This window comes from Amblyraja radiata, chromosome 14, assembly GCF_010909765.2.
Source record: "Amblyraja radiata isolate CabotCenter1 chromosome 14, sAmbRad1.1.pri, whole genome shotgun sequence".
NCBI classification, from domain to species: Eukaryota; Metazoa; Chordata; class Chondrichthyes; order Rajiformes; family Rajidae; genus Amblyraja; species Amblyraja radiata.
Window position 1 is genome coordinate 5,348,877 of NC_045969.1, and position 20,083 is coordinate 5,368,959.

Below are 20,083 nucleotides of genomic sequence, written 5' to 3' on the forward strand. Positions count from 1 at the left end.
ACAGCGCGGAAACAGGCCCTTCGGCCCACCGAGTCCGTGCCGACCAGCGATCCCCGCACACAACACTCACTAGGGGACAATTTTACATTTAAAACAAGCCAATTAACCTACAAACCTCTACGTCTTTGGAGTGCGGGAGGAGGCCGAAGATCTCGGAGAAAAACCACGCGGGTCACGGGGAGAATGTACAGACTCCGTACAGACAGCACCCACGGCCAGGATCAAACCCGGGTCTCAGGCGCTGTGAGGCAGCAACTCTACCTCTGTGCGACCAAGCCGCCCGCTTCATTGAGAGAAAAGATTTGGGAAGATGAGACCCTGAATAAACTGATTCTGTTGGCCAAATCTGTTGTTCATTGTCCTATACAGGGACACATGACAATAAACTCACTTGAATTCCAAGCCGTGGCCCATGCTGAACGCGCAATGGTTTAAAATAAAATGCAGGAAAACAATATTTTTTTTCTCCTCTCTGTTATTTTTTTGCCGATGCTTTGAACTTGTTCAAAACAGGCAGGAGTGTGTGACCCTGCCCAAGGACATGGCTTTCAGTTTGTATTAGCTTGGACGGCAAGAATACTGATTTGTTATATCCATGAATACATTCAGTTGTGTAGGAAGATGCTGGTTCACACCGAAGACAGACACAAAATGCTGGAGTAACTCAGCGGGACAGGCGGTATCTCTGGATCGTCCATCCTCCCGCAACCTGCAGAGCGGTCCCGAGCTACTATCTACCTGGTTGGTCATCCTGGGACTATCCTGGATCGGACTTTGCTGGCTTTACCTTGGTCGGCAAACTACCGGATCCGGCCCATCACCCGCAATCACCCGGCTCACAGGCGTGTTATTTTTCAATTCATGTTAGCGAACTGGGCACTGTAGCTAGCCCTGGGTCGCAAGCTGATGTGGGAACTGTAGCCAGTCTCGGATGACGAGGGAACACTTTTTCTCACAGAGAGTGGTGAGTCCGTGGAATTCTCTGCCTCAGAGTGCGGTGGAGGTAGCTTCTCTGGATACTTTCAAGAGAGAGCTAGATAGGGCTCTTGAAAACAACGGAGTCAGGGGGCAGGAACGGGGTACTGATTGGGGATGATCAGCCATGATCACATTGAATGGCGGTGCTGGCTCGAAGGGCTAAATGGCCAACTGCACCTATTGTCTAATGTCTATTACATAGAAACATAGAAAATAGGTGCTGGAGTAGGCCATTCGGCCCATCGAGCCTGCACCGCCATTCAATATGATCATGGCTGATCATCCAACTCAGTATCCTGTACCTGCCTTCTCTCCATACCCCCTGATCCCTTTAGCCACAAGGGCCACATCTAACTCCCTCTTAAATATAACCAATGGACTGGCCTCAACTACCTTCTGTGGCAGAGAATTCCAGAGATTCACCACTCTCTGTGTGAAAAATGTTTTTCTCATCTCGGTCCTAAAAGATTTCCCCCTTATCCTTAAACTGTGACCCCTTGTTCTGGACCTCCCCAATATCGGGAACAATCTTCCTATTGTCTATGCCAGGGACCTGGGAACTGCAGAAAACGAATTAATGGCTCAATTGTAATTGTGTATTGTATTTCCGCTGACTGGGTAGCTTGCAACAAAAGCTTTTCACTGTACCTACGGGTGCTGTCTGTACGGAGTTTGTACGTTCTTCCCGTGACCTGCGTTGGTTTTCTCCGGTTTTCTCCCACCCTCCAAAGACGTACGGGTTTTCTAGGTTAATTGGCTTGGTACAAAATGTAAATTGTCCCCAGTGTGTGGAGGGTTGTGTTAGGGTGCGGGTGGGTCGCTGATCGGCGTGGACCCGGTGGGCCGCAGGGCCAGTTTCAGCGCCATATCTCCAAGTTAAATAAACTAAATAAATCTGAGCAGAGTTTGAAAGGTAATTTGAAATGTTTCGTTTTGTTGTCATTGCTATCATCTTCACAGCTGGTTGCACTTTGAGAAACTCTGGTTTAGAATCGGGAATGAGGAAACGCTAATGCGCCTGGAAGCTTTGTTTAAGTTCCTGTCTCACACGCAGGAGATTACACGGGCAATAGGAGTATTATTTTCTGTTCTCGAGCGAGAGAGAGATTGCCTGCGTGGGTGGGAGGAAGAGCATAGCTGGAGAGAGGGAAGGGGGGAGAGGCGTGGTGGAGAGGGAGTGGGGGCAATGTGAGGGGGAATAGAGGCTAGAATGTAAGTAAGTAAGTTTATTGGCCAAGTATTCACATACAAGGAATTTGCCTTGGTGCTCCGCCCCACAAGTAACAACATGACATACAGTGACAGTTACGAATGACTCGGAAAACACTAAAAATTAATAATAATAAAACATTACTGATAAAACACCATTGATCAAGCATGTGAACCAACAAAATACCAGATCAAAGGGAGGCTACAGATTTTTGGCTGTTGAGTAGAGCTACTACTCGTGGATAAAAACTGTTTTTATGTCTGGCTGTGGCAGCTTTGACAGTCCGGAGTCGCCTTCCAGAGGGAAGTGATTCAAAGAGTTTGTGGCCAGGGTGAGAGGGGTCAGAGATGATCTTGCCCGCTCGCTTCCTGGCCCTTGCAGTGTACAGTTCATCAATGGAGGGAAGGTTGCAGGCAAATAACCTTCTCAGCTGATCGGACGATTGGCAGCAGCCTCCGGATGTCGTGCTTGGTGGCTGAGCCAAACCAGACCATGATGGAGAAGGTGTGAACAGAATGGTGAAGCTGGGTGGAAGTTGAGAGAGGGCGGAGTGTGGTAGGCAGATGGGACCAGGGGAGCCGGCAGGGCCCAGTAGGGAGAGAGAGGGAGAGGGGAATTTTACCGGGATGCATGACAGCATGGTTTGGGAACAGCTCCATCCAAGACCGCAAGAAATCGCAGAGCCTAGACCATCACGCAAACCAACCTCCCTGCCTCCCATTGACTCCATCGACACTTCACGCTGCCTCGGCAAGGCCAGCAGCATCAACAAGGACCAGTTGCACCCTGCAAGCTCCCTCTTCTCCCCTCTCCCATCAGGCAAGAGGTACAGAAGTGTGAAAATGCACGCCTCCAGATTCATGGACATTTTCTTCCCAGCTGTTATAAGGGCCACTGATCCATCCTCTTACCAACTAGAGAGCGGTCCTGACATTCCACCTAGCTCGTTGGAGAACTTCGAGCCATCTTTAATTTAGACTTTACTGGACTCTATCTTGCACTCAATGTTACACCCTTTATACGGGTGTCAGGGGTTATGGGGAGAAGGCCGGAGAATTGGGTTGCGAGGGAAAGATAGATCAGCCATGATTGAATGGCGGAGCAGACTTGTTGGGCCGAATGGCCTAATTCTGCTCCTAATATGTATGGTCCTAATACGTTAGAATTTAGAAGATTGGGGGGGGATCTTATAGAAACTTACAAAATTCTTAAGGGATTGGACAGGCTAGATGCAGGAAGATTGTTCCCGATGTTGGGGAAGTCCAGAACAAGGGGTCACAGTTTAAGGATAAGGGGGAAATCTTTTAGGACTGAGATGAGAAAAACATTTTTCACGCAGAGAGTGGTGAATCTGTGGAATTCTCTGCCACAGAATGTAGTTGAGGCCAGTTCATTGGCTATATTTAAGAGGGAGTTAGATGTGGTCCTTGTGGCTAAAGGGATCAGGGGGTATGGGGAGAAGGCAGGTACGGGACACTGTGTTGGATGATCAGCCATCATCATATTGAATGGCGGTGCAGGCTCGAAGGGCCGAATGGCCTACTCCTGCACCTATTTTCTATGTTTCTATGTTTCTATGACTTTTTGACCTTATGAGGGAGATACATGGGTCCATAGAGCTCTATAGCACGTAAATAGGCCATTCGGCCCACTTTGTTTATGCCGACCCAGAAGGGCTTGTCCCATTTTCATGCACTTGGCACTTGGTCCTCTATGACCATAAGACATAATAGCAGGAAAAGGCCACTCGGCCAGCGATGTCAACATTTGAAACATGGAAGATGGACATGAAAGAAAAGGAGACTGCTGTGGACATGCAGAAACTCTAAAGAACGGCTAGAATTCAATGTACAATAGTTTAGTTTAGTTTAGAGATTCAGCGCGGAAACAAGCCCTTCGGCCCACCGACTCTGCACCGACCAGCGATCCCCGCTCGCACCACGCGGCAGCTGATGTTCATGACCCTGCCGCCCCCTCTCTAAGAGCGTGAGGCTCTCCTACCATAGACACAGAAGAGGCTATTTACTTCAGCTCTTAGATAGATACAAAAAGCTGGAGTAACTCAGCGGGACAGGCAGCATCTCTGGAGAGAAGGAATGGGTGATGTTTCGGGTCGAGACCCTTCTTCAGCTCTTTCCATCCACATCAAGGCAGAGTGTTTACATATTCTGTTGTGCTGCTGCAAGTAAGAATGTCATGGTTCTATCTGGGACATATGACAATAAAACACTTCTTGACTTGACTTACTGGCGATGGTGTTGGGTTCTGGTGGCATGGTGAACTCGTAGAGGGTGGGCTCGGAGGTGCCCAGCTTGTTGACGGCTGAGATCTGTACCTGGTACCTCACGTTCCACTGGAGCTGCTCCAGGGTGATGTAGTCCTGGCCGCCCTCCGTCACCTTCTGCACCCACTCCTCGTCCTTGTCTTTCTGTGGGGAGGGGAGAGACAGACTAAGCACGTCGCTCATCCACAGCCTGGCTTCAGTGGAGCTCCCTGTTGGAGTACACTCACCCACACTGCCCCGCAGACACACACACGCAGTCACAGACACAGACGCACACAGACGCAGACACACACACAGACACACGCACTCACACATACAGACACACACACACACAGAGGCACAGATGCACAGAGAGACACACACAGTCACAGACACGCACACAGACACACACAGAGACACAGAACCACACAGTCACACAGACACTGACACACAGAGACACACATACACAGGCAGACACACAGGAGATAGCAACTGCGTGCATATGTGAGACACACACACATATGCACACACACACTCACGCACATGTGCACACACGCATGCACACGAGACACACAAACACATGTACATGTGCACACACAAGACCCACACACACATGTACATGTGCAGGCACAAGACACACACACACACACACACAATGGCATTATACCATGCAGTGATCGGCAGACAAAATTGCTGGAGTAACTCAATGGGTCAGGCAGCATCTCTGGAGTTAAAGGACGAGGTGACGTTTCGCGTTAAGGCCCGTATTCACAGGCGGACTGTGTTGTGTTTTATGCCTCTTGTAATCAAAGAACCAGGGACAGTTTATGAGTCAAGAGGACGGCATTGAGCTCTGCGGAGCAACGCATTTTTCCTCATCTCCCCTATAATCTTTCCACTGATTATATCCGTGCCATCTGCTTTACAACTCTTTCGAGAAATTAAAATAGATCTTTGCCGTTTACCTTCACAGCTCATGGATTTTTACACTTTAATTGCGTCTTTCGACTTTGGAGACACAGCATGGAAACAGGCCTTTCGGCCCATCGGGTCCGTGCCGACCAGCGATCACAGCGTGCACTAGCACGGTCCTACACGCTAGGGACAATTTACAAAGAGCCAACTAGCCTACAAACCAGCCCGGTCTTTGGAGTGTGGGAGGAAACCGGAGCACCCAGGGAAAACCCACGCAGGTCGCGGGGAGAACGTGCAAACACCGTACAGACAGCGCCCGTAGTCACCGTACCGCCAACAATTGCGTCTGAAAATACTAGTATATCACATCCCAGGCAGAGGGGAATGGGGTTGGAGGAGGGTGGGGAGGGGGTTGGGTGTGGGTGGGGGGGGGAGGGTGACCAGTTATCAGCTTGTGTCTCTTTAGTGGAAGTAGGCGTAGGATAGTGCTAGTGTACGGGGTGATCGCTGGTCAGCGCGGACTAGGTGGGCCGAAGGGCCTGTTTCCGCGCTGCATCTCTGAAACTAAATAAAAACACAGCATCTGGGAGGACTTGGATTTACTCTCCGTTTCATATGCGAACCACGTCACCCACGACTCACTAGAGGGACTTATTTTAATTTCCAGCACCAGCAGCCTCTTCTTAGTTTATCAATAAATAAAAATAAATTGCACACTTGTAAGTCATCGTTCCCTAATGTGTACCATCGGGCACGGCAGCAGAATATCAAAGACTATGAAATATCAATTTGTACAGCAACCCTGACCTTAATTTAGTTTCGTTTTAGTTCAGGGATACAGCGCGGAAACAGGCCTTTCGACTCACAGAGTCCGCGCCGACCAGCGATTCCCACACATCAACGCCATCCTACACACACTGGGGACAATTTACACACACACACACACACACCAAGCCAATTTACCTACAGTTGAGTACATACCCGTACATCTTTGGAGTGCGGGAGGAAACCTGAGCACCCGGAGAAAACCCACGCAGGTCGCGGGGAGAACGTACAAACTCCGGACAGACAAGCAGCCGTAGTCGGGATCGAACTCGGGACTCTACCGCTGCGCCACCGTGACCGCCCACAAATCTTGTTTCAAGCGAGTAAACGTAAATATATCGCATCCCAGGCAGAGGGGAATGGGTTGGAGGGTGTCGGGTTGTGTTGGAGGAGGGTGGGGAGTGGGGGGGAGGGCAACCATTTGTGAACTGGGGTCCCGTTCCAGGCTACTGACAATCAGTCTTGATGTCGATCCCCTTTCTCCTGTTTTCACACCTTACACTTCCTTATCTACGTGGCTCCCTCTCCCCTGTCATCAGTCTGAGGAAGGGTCTCGACCCGAAACGTCACCCAATCCTTCTCTCCAGAGATGCTGCCTGTCCCGCTGAGTTACTCCAGCATGTGGGGTCAATCTCAGGTCATGGACCGATTCTTGTGCAGTGTTTTGTTCACATGTCCACCACTGATTTTCCGGAACTCCATCCCACCCACATCCTAGTTCTCCGACTAGTTTAATTGTCCCCATAGCAATTATTACTGATTGTCTGTCTGCTTGTCACCTTCCACTCAGCTAACGTTGTACCATTCAACATTTCCTTGTTCAACGTCCCCTTTGATCTGTGCGTTCACACCTTTCCATTTCTCTATGTCTCCCTCTCCCCTGACTCTTAGTCTGAAGAAGGGTCTCGACCCGAAACGTCGCTTAGCCATGTTCTCCAGAGATGCTGCCTGACCTGTTGAGTTACTCCAGCACTTTGTGTCCTTTTCCCCTTATCTGCAGTTCTTTGTTCCCAACCCCAATTCCTCGATCTTTCAAATATTTATCGATCTCCTTCTTATATCTGATACAATAGACAATAGACAATAGGTGTAGGAGTAGGCCATTCGGCCCTTCGAGCCAGCACCGCCATTCAATGTGATCATGGCTGATCATCCCCAATCAGTACCCCGTTCTTGCCTTCTCCCCATATCCCCTGACTCTGTTATCTTTAAGAGCCCTATCTAGCTCTCTCTCTAAAGTATCCAGAGAACCGGCCTCCACTGCCCTCTGAGGCAGAGAATTCCACAGACTCACAACTCTCTGTGTGAAAAAGTGTTTCCTCATCTCCGTTCTAAATGGCCTATCTCTTATCCTTAAACAGTGGCCCCTGGTTCTGGACACCCCCAACATCGGGAACAAGTTTCCTGCCTCTAGCGTGTCCAAACCCTTAATAATCTTATATGTTCTAATAAGAAACCCTCTCATCCTTCTAAATTCCAGCGTGTACAAGCCCAGCCGCTCCATTCTCTCAGCATATGACAGTCCTGCCATCCCGCGAATTAACCTTGTAAACCTACGCTGCACTCCCTCAATAGCAAGAATGTCCTTCCTCAAATTAGGGAACCAAAACTGCACACAATACTCCAGGCTGGGCTTGTACACTCTGGAGTTTAGAAGGATGAGAGGAGACCTTATTGAAACATATAAGATTATTAAGGGTTTGGACACGTTAGCGGCAGGAAACATGTACCTGTCTAAATGCTTCTTAAACGTTGGGATAGTCCTCCTCCTTCAGCTCGTTCCATACACCCACCTTTGTGTGAAAAAGTTGCCCCGAAGATTCCTATTCAATCTTTTCCCCCTCACCTTAAATCTCTGTCCTCAGGTTTTCGATTCCCCTACTCTGGTTATTTTCGTCCAGTTACCCTACTTATTCCTCTTATGGGGCGGCATATATAAGGGCGGCACGATAAAATTGCTGCCTCACGGTGTCAGAGATCTGGGTTCAATCCTGATTAAGGGTGGTGTCTGTACGGAGTTTGTACGTTCTCTCTGCGACCCGCGTGGGTTTTCTCCGGGATCTCCGGTTTCCTCCCACACTCCAAAGACGTAGCTACGTTAGTGTGCGGGGATCGCTGGTCGGTGCGGTGTATCTCTAAACTAAACTAAACCTCAACCTGAAATATGAACTGTTTCCTTCCCTGCAGATGCTGCCTGACCCGCTGAGTGTTTCCAGCATGTTTTGAGTTTAGTTTGAAGTGGTGCGGCAACGAAGACTCAGTGGTATTGCATGATAAGAATTAGCTGTTCCAAGCACGGTTGAAACCTAACAAGGCAAAAGCATTGGGTGGCACGGTGGCGCAGCGGTAGAGTTGCTGCCTTACAGCGACAGAGACCCAGGTTCGATCCTGACTACGGGCGCTGTCTGTACGGAGCTTGTATGTTCTCCTGTGGGCTTTCACTGAGATCTCTGGTTTCCTCCCACACTCCAAAGACGTACAGGTTTGTAGATTAGTTGGCTTGGTAAATGTAAAAATTGACCCAAGTGGGTGTAGGATAGTGTTAGTGTGCAGGGATCGCTGGTCGGCGTGGACTCGATGGGCCGAAGGGCCCGCTTCCGCACTTTATCTCCAAACTGGGATAGTTTCTTCCCAGCTGGTTATCAGGCTATTGAACCATATAACTATATAACAATTACAGCACGGAAACAGGCCATCTCGGCCCTACAAGTCCGTGCCGAACAATTATTTTCCCCTAGTCCCATCTACCTGCACTCAGACCATAACCCTCCATTCCTTTCCCATCCATATACCTATCCAATTTATTTTTAAATGATAAAATCGAACCTGCCTCCACCACTTCCACTGGAAGCTCATTCCACACAGCTACCACTCTCTGAGTAAAGAAGTTCCCCCTCATGTTACCCCTAAACTTCTGTCCCTTAATTCTGAAGTCATGTCCTCTTGTTTGAATCTTCCCTACTCTCAATGGGAAAAGCTTGTCCACGTCAACTCTGTCTATCCCTCTCATCATTTTAAAGACCTCTATCAAGTCCCCCCTTAACCTTCTGCGCTCCAGAGAATAAAGACCTAACTTATTCAACCTTTCTCTGTAACTTAGTTGCTGAAACCCAGGGAACATTCTAGTAAATCTCCTCTGCACTCTCTCTATTTTGTTGACATCCTTCCTATAATTGGGCGACCAAAATTGTACACCATACTCCAGAATTGGTCTCACCAATGCCTTGTACAATTTTAACATTACATCCCAACTTCTATACTCAATGCTCTGATTTATAAAGGCCAGCACACCAAAAGCTTTCTTTACCACCCTATCTACATGAGATTCCACCTTCAGGGAACTATGCACAGTTATTCATAGATCCCTCTGTTCAACTGCATTCCTCAATTCGCTACCATTTACCATGTACGTCCTATTTTGATTTGTCCTGCCAAGATGTAACACCTCACACTTATCAGCATTAAACTCCATCTGCCATCTTTCAGCCCATTCTTCCAAATGGCCTAAATCTCTCTGTAGACTTTGGAAATCTACTTCATTATCCACAACACCACCTATTTTAGTATCATCTGCATACCTACTAATCCAATTTACCACACCTTCATCCAGATCATTGATGTACATGACAAACAACAGTGGACCCAACACAGATCCCTGAGGCACCCCACTAGTCACCTGCCTCCAACCTGACAAACAGCCATCCACCATTACTCTCTGGCGTCTCCCATTCAGCCACTGTTGAATCCATCTTGCTACTCCTGCATTTATACCCAACAGTTGAACCTTCTTAACCAACCTTCCACGAGGAACCTTGTCAAAGGCCTTACTAAAGTCCATATAGACAACCATCCTACTGTGACTAGAAAACAGTCCTGAAGCACTGTCTACCTCATTGGTGACCCTCGGACTATCTTGGACTGATTGGAGTTTATTGGCTTTACCTTGCACTAAACGTTGTTCCCTTATCCTGTACCTGTACACTGTGAATGGATCGATTGTAATCATGTGTTGTCTTTCCGCTGACTGGTTAGCACGCAACATAAAGCTTTTCACTGCACCTCGGTACACGTGACTATAAACTAAACTGAAAACTGAAACTGAAACGTGACTGAAACTAAAACCAAACTAAACATCTCGGGAACATGCAATGGAGGATAATACATCTGGCAAGATTTCTCCCATGAACTTCTTTACATAGATCTAATATTTAAATCTCTCTGTGGATTTGCATTGGCCATCATTCCGTTTGTTTTGCTCGAAGGCAGATATGAAGCTTCTTTGTGAAGCGTCTCTGGAATACTGAACAGTAGTTTAGTTTAAGGTACACAAAATTGCTGGGGAAACTCAGCGGGTGCAGCAGCATCTATGGAGCGAAGGAAATAGGCGACGTTTCGGGCCGAAACCCTTCTTAGTTTAGTTTAGTTTAGAGATACAGCGCGGAAACAGGCTCTTCGGCCCAATGAGTCCACGCCGACCAGCGATCCCAGCACACTAACCACTATCCCGCACACACTAGGGACAATTTACATTTACACCAAAGCCAATTAACCTACAAACCTGTATATCTTTGGAGCCATTCTATAGAAACATAGAAAATAGGTGCAGGGGGAGGCCATTCGGACCTTCGAGCCTGCACCGCCATTCATAGTGATCATCCACAATCAGTAACCCGTGCCTGCCTTCTCCCTATATCCCCTGATTCCACTAGCCCCTAGAGCTCTACTATCTAACCCTCTTTTAAATTCATCCAGTGAATTGGCCTCCACTGCCTTCTGTGGCAGAGGATTCCACAAATTCACAACTCTCCGGGTGAAAAGTTTTTTTCTCGTCAGTTTTAAATGGACTCCCCTTTATTCTTAGACTGTGGCCCCTGGTTCTGGACTTCCTCATCATTGGGAACATTTTTCCTGCATCTAGCTTGTCCAGGCCTTTTATAATTTTATATGTTTCTATAAGATTCCCTCTCATCCTTCTAAATCCTCCTGCTCACCAGACTCAAAGACCTCGGCATTGAAGGCTCTGCACTCAGCTGGCTCCGTTCCTACCTTACCAACAGATCCCACTTCATCTCTCTCCACAACCACACCTCTGCTACAGCCGCAGTCACTCAAGGCGTTCCCCAAGGCTCCGTACTCGGCCCCCTCCTCTTCATCATCTACATCCTCCCCCTTGGTCAGATACTCCGCCACTTCAATCTGGACTTCCACTGTTACGCTGATGACACCCAGATTTACCTTGGCACCAAATCCCCCCACAACCCCCCCCCTCTCCCATATCAACTCCTGTTTGTCAGCTATAAAAACCTGGATGCAACAAAATTTCCTCAAACTCAACAGCGATAAGACAGAATTCCTCCTCATAGGCTCCAAAGCCACACTCAGCAAAATCAATAACCCCACTCTCACCATCGACGGCACCACTGTCTCCCCATCTCTCCAGGCCCGCAACCTTGGCGTGATCTTTGATTCCACCCTCTCCCTTGAGCCTCACATCCGCCATGTCATTAAAACCTCCTTCTTTCATCTCCGCAACATCGCCAAACTCAGACCCTCTCTCACACCGCCCGCTGCTGAAAGACTCATCCATGCCTTCATCTCCTCCCGACTGGACTATTGCAACTCACTTCTCCTTGGCATCAGCTCCACCTACATCAACCGACTCCAACTGGTCCAGAACGCAGCCGCCCGACTCATCACCCACACCAACTCCTGGCATCACATCACTCCAGTCCTCAAACAACTTCACTGGCTTCCCATCTCCCACCGGATCACCTACAAAATCCTGGTCCTCACCTACAAAGCCCTCCACCATCTGGCCCCCCCATATCTCACTGACCTCCTCTCCCCCTACCAACCCTCACGGTCCCTCAGATCCACATCAGCCGGTCTCCTCTCCATCCACAAGTCCAACCTCCGCAGTTTTGGGGACAGAGCCTTCTCCAGGGCAGCTCCCAGGCTCTGGAACTCCCTCCCCCAACTGATCCGCAATTCCGTGTCCCTCCCCATCTTCCAGTCCCGCCTCAAGACCCATCTCTTCACCTCTGCCTATCCTTAGCCCCACGTCCCCGTCCCTTTTCATCTGTGCATTAATTGCCTCATATTGTGTTTTGTATTGAATTCTGTCTTTACTTTGTGTACTAGTCATGTCTCTACTATTTATTTCATTCCCCTTACATGTTTTTCCTCTACATGCTTAATTTTTGTAAGGTGTCCTTGAGACTCTTGAAAGGCGCCCATAAATAAAATTTATTATTATTATTAAATACCAGTGAATACAAGCCTAGTCTTTTCAATCTTTTCAGTCTTTTCAATCTTTCCTCATATGACAGTCCCACCATCCCAGGGATCAATCCTGTACCTATTTTCTATGTTTCTATGTTATCCCACTTTCTCATCCACTCCCTACTTGCTAGGATAAATTTACAGAAGCCAATTAACCTACAAACCCGCATGTCATTGGAGTGTGGGAGGAAACCGTAGCACCCGGAGAAAACCCACGCGGTCACAGCGAGAATGTACAAACTCTACACAGACTGCACCTGTAGTCAGGATCGGACCCGGGTCTCAGGCGCTGTGAGGCAGCAGAGAAGACAGTGGGTAGTGGTGGATCGATGTTCTTTTTACTCTCCCCTCTGTTTTCAGACTCTGAACGGTCCTTCCATAAACTAGGGTACTGTCCGATTCACCTCTACCCCATTGCAGACACTGGACTTTATCTTTGGAACTGATGCACTACAATGCTGAGAACTATATTCTGGACTGTATCTTCCCCTTTCCTCTACCTATTGTACTTGAGTTTGACGATTATATTTCTGTACAGTATTATTTGTAATTGGATAGCATGCAAAACAAAGCTTTCCCCATTTTGGTCCACTTTACAGTTTAGACATACAGCGCGGAAATAGGCCCTTCGGCCCACCAAGTCCACGTCGATCAGTGATAACCCTGTACACTAGCAATATCCTACACACTAGGGACAATTCACAATTTCACCATAGCCAATTAACCTGCAAGCCTGCATGCTTTTGGAGTGTGTGAGAAACCCGGAGCACCCGGGGAAAACCCACGTAGGTCACGTACGGATTCCGTACGGACAGCACCCGTAGTCAGGAGCGAACCCGGGTCTCTGGCGCTGTGAGGCAGCGACTCTACCGCTGCGCCACCGTGCCGCTACACGTGACAATACTAAATGTGGAATTCTCTGCCTCAGAGGGCGGTGGAGGCCGGTTCTCTGGATGCTTTCAAGAGAGAGCTAGATAGGGTTCTTAAAGAAAGCAGAGTCAGGGGATATGGGGAGAAGGCAGGAACGGGGTACTGATTGGGGAAGATCAGCCATGATCACAGTGCATGGCCGTGCTGGCTGGAAGGGCCGAATGGCCTACTCCTGCACCTATTGCCTATTGTCTAAACTGAAACCTGAACCAATACAAGCATTGTCATGAGCTGCGATGCCTCATTACTGAGCAGCATTTCTGGCAAGAGTGTGTATTGACTTCAGGCAAGATTAGTGCTTGAGGCAGCTGCGATATTGGATGAGAGAAACACACAAGATGTAAACACAGCCAGCACTCGGTTTGGGCCAAATGGACTATCTGGGACTGCTGTGTAATTCCATGTACGCAACTTATTTCCAGGGTAACACCTTCACGCAATAATCTCATCAGCGCCACAGCAGTTGCAAACAATGACTGTCATCAGCGCTCGGTTAAGATGCAACTGAATCGTGTAATTAAAGTTCTAGTTCTTGATTCATTTATGGGTGGGCAGGTGTCCCCCAGCTCATTACCCTCACAGTAACAAGAACAAAAACAATGGGAACTCTTCAGTGCGGGCGCTGCAGGATAAATGTACAGCAGGAAGTTAATTGGCTCGGATTTGGGATAAAATGCTTTTCACTTGCAAAGTGAATATTGGCAGCGTGTCAACGTATTGGCTTTGGAGATAGGAACAGAACGCAGAACAGTACCTGGGGCCTGTTTCCGTGCTGTATGGCCCGTTGACTCTAACGAGATAGATAGATAGACAATAGGGGCAGGAGTAGGCCATTCGGCCCCTTCGAGCCAGCACCGCCGTTCAATGTGATCATCCACAATCAGTACCCCGTTCCTGCCTTCTCTCCATATCCCTTAACTCCACTATCCCTAAGAGCTCTATCTAACTCTCTTTTGAAAGCATCCAGAGAAACAGCCTCCACTGCCCTCTGAGGCAGAGAATTCCACAGACTCACCACTCTCTGTGTGAAAAGGTTTTACCTCGTCTCCGTTCTAAATGGCTTACCCCTTATTCTTAAACTTTGGCCCCTGGTTCTGGACTCCCCCAACATCGGGAACATGTTTCCTGCCTCTAGTGTGTCCAAACCATTAATGATCTTATATGTTAGGGGTCTTAAGGATAGCGGAGTCAGGGGATATGGGGAGAAGGCAGGAACGGGGTACTGATTGTGGATGATCAGCCATGATCACAGTGAATGGCGGCGCTGGCTCGAAGGGCCGAATGGCCTACTCCTGCACCTGTTGTCTATTGTCTATCTATCTATCCCGTTAGAGTAAATTGGCCATACAGCACGGAAACAGGCCCCAAGTACTGTTCTGCGTCCTGTTCTATCTGGCTCGAAGGGCCGAATGGCCTACTCCTGCACCTGTTGTCTATTGTCTATCTATCTATCTCGTTAGAGTCAATGGGCCATACAGCACGGAAACAGGCCCCAGGTACTGTTCTGCGTTCTGTTCTATCTGGCTCGAAGGGCCGAATGGCCTACTCCTGCACCTGTTGTCTATTGTCTATCTATCTGCACGGAAACAGGCCCCAGGTACTGTTCTGCGATCTGTTCTATCTGGCTCGAAGGGCCGAATGGCTTACACCTGCACCTGTTGTCTATTGTTCAGCGTTTCCTCTGTGACGAGGTCCACCCCTGTTTGCTGGGCGGGTGGGTTTGTGTGGGCATACTCACGGTCCGGTACTTCAGCGTGTATTTCAGGATGGTAGACCCTCCGTCGTCTTGCTTGGTCACCACCAGCTTGAAGGTCTTGCCGTTGCCCTTGTAGCCCTGGACGGCGGGTGGCCCGGGCTCCTCTACGGAGAAGCAAAGAGGCAATGCGTTCAGTCAGCGTCAGCAGAGGGAAGATCTCCAGGGGGACTCGTTAGACATTAGAGAGAGACACACGGTGGCACAGCGGTAGAGTTGCTGCCTCACAGCGCCAGTGACCCGGGCTCCATCCTGACTACAGGTACGAATGAGCTTGTACGTTCTCCCCGTGACCCGCGTGGGTTTGCTCCGGGTGCTCCGGTTCCCTCCCACACTCACAAAGACGTACAGGTTTGCAGGTTAATTGGCTTCAGTAGAAATGTCCCTAGTGTGTGTGGGATAGTGTTAGTGTGTGTGGGATAGTGTTAGTGTGTGTGGGATAGTGTTAGTGTGTGTGGGATAGTGTTAGTGTGTGTGGGATAGTGTTAGTGTGTGTGGGATAGTGTTAGTGTGTGTGGGATAGTGTTAGTGTGTGTGGGATAGTGTTAGTGTGTGTGGGATAGTGTTTGTGTGGGATAGTGTTGGTGTGTGTGGGATAGTGTTAGTGTGTGTGTGTGGGGGATAGTGTTAGTGTGTGTGTGTGGGATAGTGTTAGTGTGTGTGGGATAGTGTTAGTGTGTGTGGGATAGTGTTAGTGTGTGTGGGATAGTGTTAGTGTGTGTGTGGGATAGTGTTAGTGTGTGTGGGATAGTGTTAGTGTGTGTGGGATAGTGTTAGTGTGTGTGGGATAGTGTTAGTGTGTGTGGGATAGTGTTAGTGTGTGTGGGATAGTGTTAGTGTGTGTGGGATAGTGTTAGTGTGTGTGGGATAGTGTTAGTGTGTGTGGGATAGTGTTAGTGTGGGGTGATCGTGTTCGGCGCGGACGGATTCGGTGGGCCGAAGGGCCTGTTTTCGTTCTGTATCTCTAAACTAATCTAAACTAAGATACAGCCTGGAAACAGGCCCTTTGACCCAAAGAGTCCGCGTGGACCAGCGACCACACCGTACACTAGCACTGTCCTACACGCACCAGGGTTCAATTTACAATTTACAGAAGCCAATTAACCTACAAACCTGCAAACGTCTTTGGAGTGCGGGGGGGGAACTGGGGCGCCCGGAGAAAACCCACGCGGGTCACGGGGAGAAGGTACAGACAAGCACCCGTGGTCAGGATCGAACCCGGGTCTCTGGCGCTGTGAGGCAGCAACTCTACCGCTGCGCCACCGTGCCGGAAACTAATCGGCTTTACGTACAACGTGTTTACCTGCTGCTTTGTCCAACTGCTTGCTTTTCACACAGCAACCGAGCGATGGACAGTTTAATGGGATGCCTTACAAATGGCCTGTGGGCACAGGGGGTTCTGATCCCAACAGACTGCTGTTTTTGACATGGGCTCATTATCTCCCAACTTAGTCCAGGTTTGCTGGTGTGTTTACAATTTAATCATGCGCTCAGCGTAGGTATGTTGCAAAGCCTACCTGAAGCGTCTTTGAAAATCTGCCGCTGAGGGTGTGCGCGATTTTGGCGCCGTTTAGAGGGGGCGGGTTTAAAACGCGATTTTCTCTAGGCTGTTCAGCCTAGTTAATTATTAACGAAAAATCGCTGGAAGACCCCGTCGCAAAAGCTATTATTAGGTTTAAAGGCCTTGAATAATAGTTATAGTAGTTTAAAAATCAATCTCTAAACCCGCGACCGCCAGCAACCGCAGCGTCTCATAAAGCAGACAGCTGAAGGTAGGTTGTATATTTTTACATTAAAAAGGGCTTCTAAAGATCCCTTTATACGAAGTTTAATATTGCGAGTAGCTCAATTTGGGCCCATTATATCGCGCAGTATTTTTCTCGGCATTTGGGGCACAAATCTACCGCAATGTGAACGTTCTAAACCAGCGCGTTCCACAGGGACCCACTGGAAAGCTGATTTAAATGGGCATTTATTTACAGCAATTAAACACTGAATTCCTTCCATTTGGCCTATAAATTAATGTAAATGAGATTTAAAAATCATGTTTTATTGTGAATTATTTGTGAATATTATTTGGACATTTAGGCTATTTAAAAATGTTAATCATTTATTAAGAAATGGATAGATGTTTAGATCTAGTAATTGAAGTCTGAAATTAGCTACAATTAGGTAACTAACTAATTATATGCTTTAATTTCAGGTCATCCAAGTAAGATTATTTTATATTTGTTTCAGAATGCTTCAATCTATGATAACTGAAAATTTCATTCAGTTCTCTTAATTTTTAAGAAAGTTATGGGCTTTTGACTGTTCACGATGACAACTTTTTTGTTATGTCCATAGAAAATCAATAGGGAACAAGATGCTCATTTCCGAGTATGAAAATGGCCATAACTTTTTAAATACTTGAGATATGAAAGTGAATTAGGTGTCAAATTAAACTTATTTTTATGCTTTATTTGATGGGATAAATTACAGACTTGATTTTTAAAATCTCAAAATTTTGTAACATTGCTACTCAGCGCAGCACTAACATCGAATAGTTACCCTCGAACAAGGTGCCTCCGCAGTTGGAACAGCTGAGCGACCATGCACGTACACGCAGTAACGGAAGGCAATTAGTCGTTTAGAGTTTAGATGTACAGCGCGGAAACAGGCCCCACGGCCCACCGAGTCCGCGCCGACCAGCGATCCCCGCACACTAACACAATCCTACACACAACCAGGGACAAATTTACATTTGTGCCAAGCCAATCAACCTACAAACCTGTACGTCTTTGGAGCTTGGGAGGAAACCTAAGATCTCATAGAAAACACCTTGGCAGGGCGGTGCAGGGTTCGATCCCGACTACGGGTGCCGTCTGTACGGCAGTTTGCACGATCTCCCCGTGACCGCGTGGGTTTTCTCCGAGATCTCCGGTTTTCTCCCGCACTCCAAAGATGCACAGGTTTGTCTTGGTATAATTGGCTTGGTATAATTGTAAATGGTCCCTGGTGTGTGTAGGATAGTGTTTGTGTATGGGGATTGCTGGTCGGCATGGACTCGATGGGCCGAAGGGCATGATTCCGCGGTGTATCTCTGAACTAAACGAAACTTCAGTGGCGCAGCGGTAGAGTTGCTGCCTCACAGCGCCAGAGACCCAGGTTCGATCCTGACTACGGCTGCTGTCTGTCTGAAGTTTGCACACAAACTGGGTCTGAAGAAGGGTTCCCCCCCCAAAACCTCACCTATTCCTTTTCTCCAGAGACGCTGCCTGTCCCGCTGAGTTACTCCAGCACTTCGTGCCTATCTTCGGTGTAAACCAGCATCCGTTACCCCCCCCCCCCCTCAACTCCATCCAAGGACCCAAACAGTCTTTCCAGGTGAGGCAGAGGTTTACCTGCACCTCCTCCAACCTCATCTACTGCATCCGCCGTTCCAGGTGTTAACTTCTCTACATCAACGAGACCAAGCGCAGGCTCGGCGATCGCTTCACTGAACACCTCCGCTCAGTCCGTCTTAACCAACCTGATCTCCCGGTTGCTCAGCACTTCAACTCCCCCTCCCATTCCCAATCCAACCTTTCTTGCCTGGGGCCTCCTCCATTGTCAGAGTTAGGCCCAGCGCAAATTGGAGGAACAGCACCTCATATTTCGCTTGGGTAGTTTACACTCCAGCCGTATATGAACATTGACTTCTCTAACTTCAGATAGTCCTTGCTTTCTCCCTCCACCCCCCCCCCTTCCCAGTTCTCCCAATAGTCCCACTGTTTCTGCCGACATTCTACCTTTGTCCAGCCCCCTCCCCTGACATCAGTCTGAAGAACGGTCTCGACCCGAAACATCGCCAATTCCTTCTGTCCATAGATCCTGCCTCACCCACTGAGTTTCTCCATCTATCTACAGTTCCTTCCTACCCAACATTCTGGTAAACCTCCTCTGCACCCTTTCCAAAGCCCCCACATCCCAGATGTTATGGGGTGACCAAAACTGGACACATAACAAACGCAGCTGAACCAAAGTCCTGTCAGGGTGCATTGTGACTCTTTGACTCATATACTCAAAGATCTATAGGGCTGGACTTATAAACTAGCCCTTGCACTATCCAAACCTGTTTCTACGCTGTACCTCCAAACTAAACTAAGCTTGAAACACTGGCTCTTTTTCTCTCTCCATTGATGCTGCCTGACTTGCTGAGTATTACTGCATTTTTTAGTTTAGAGATACAGCGCGGAAACAGGCCCTTCGGCCCACCGAGTTTCCACTGACCAGCGATCCCCGCATGCTAACACTATCCTACATACACTTGGGACAATTAACATTCTACCCAGCCAAGTAGCCTACAAACCGTGTAGGAAGGAACTGCAGATACCAGCTTACACCGAAGACAGTCAGTTTGAAGGAGGGTCTCGACCCATTCCTTCTCTCCAGAGATGCTGCCTGTCCCGCTGAGTTACTCCAGCATTTCGTTGTCATGTTATCTGTGTACACTGTGAACGGGTCGATTGTAATCATGTGTCGTCTCTCCGCTGTCTGGAGGGAACGCAGCGAAAGCTTTTCACTGTACCTCGGTACAGGTGACGGTAAACTAAGCTGCGAGAAGCAGGGCGTATACACCACTGAACTGTGTGTCAGTCGCGGCTGCAGATTGCTATTCCCAGTTAAAACCTGACTGATGCACATAATTACAGCGGAGGATGAGATTAAAAATTTCTGCGCTTATGCCGCCTCCTGAAGCAATTCAAGAGAACAAAGATACAAACTGCAGGATGCCTAAGTTTGATTTCGCTAAATTAGAAGACTGCCAAAGAGTCTAATCATTTAAGACAATTAATTAACGCTACACCTACTGAGACAGTTGTACGGTGAATATTAGTGTGTAAGTCTGTGGGGAACATCTGATATTGCAATTATAATCTGCATATGGGTAGACAATGTGTAAGGA

General features: G+C 48.2%; 1 protein-coding gene across 1 annotated transcript in view; it reads right to left on the reverse strand.

Moving 5' to 3' along the window:
* The window catches only part of ncam2 (neural cell adhesion molecule 2), a 110,434-nt gene that overhangs the window by 25,947 nt on the left and 64,404 nt on the right, over positions 1-20,083 (reverse strand). Inside the window, exons 6-7 of the mRNA XM_033032404.1 lie at positions 15,142-15,263; positions 4,436-4,616 (exon numbers count right to left, since the gene is read on the reverse strand). Coding sequence (XP_032888295.1) covers positions 4,436-4,616; positions 15,142-15,263 — 303 coding nt within the window. The remainder of the gene's footprint in view (positions 1-4,435; positions 4,617-15,141; positions 15,264-20,083) is intronic.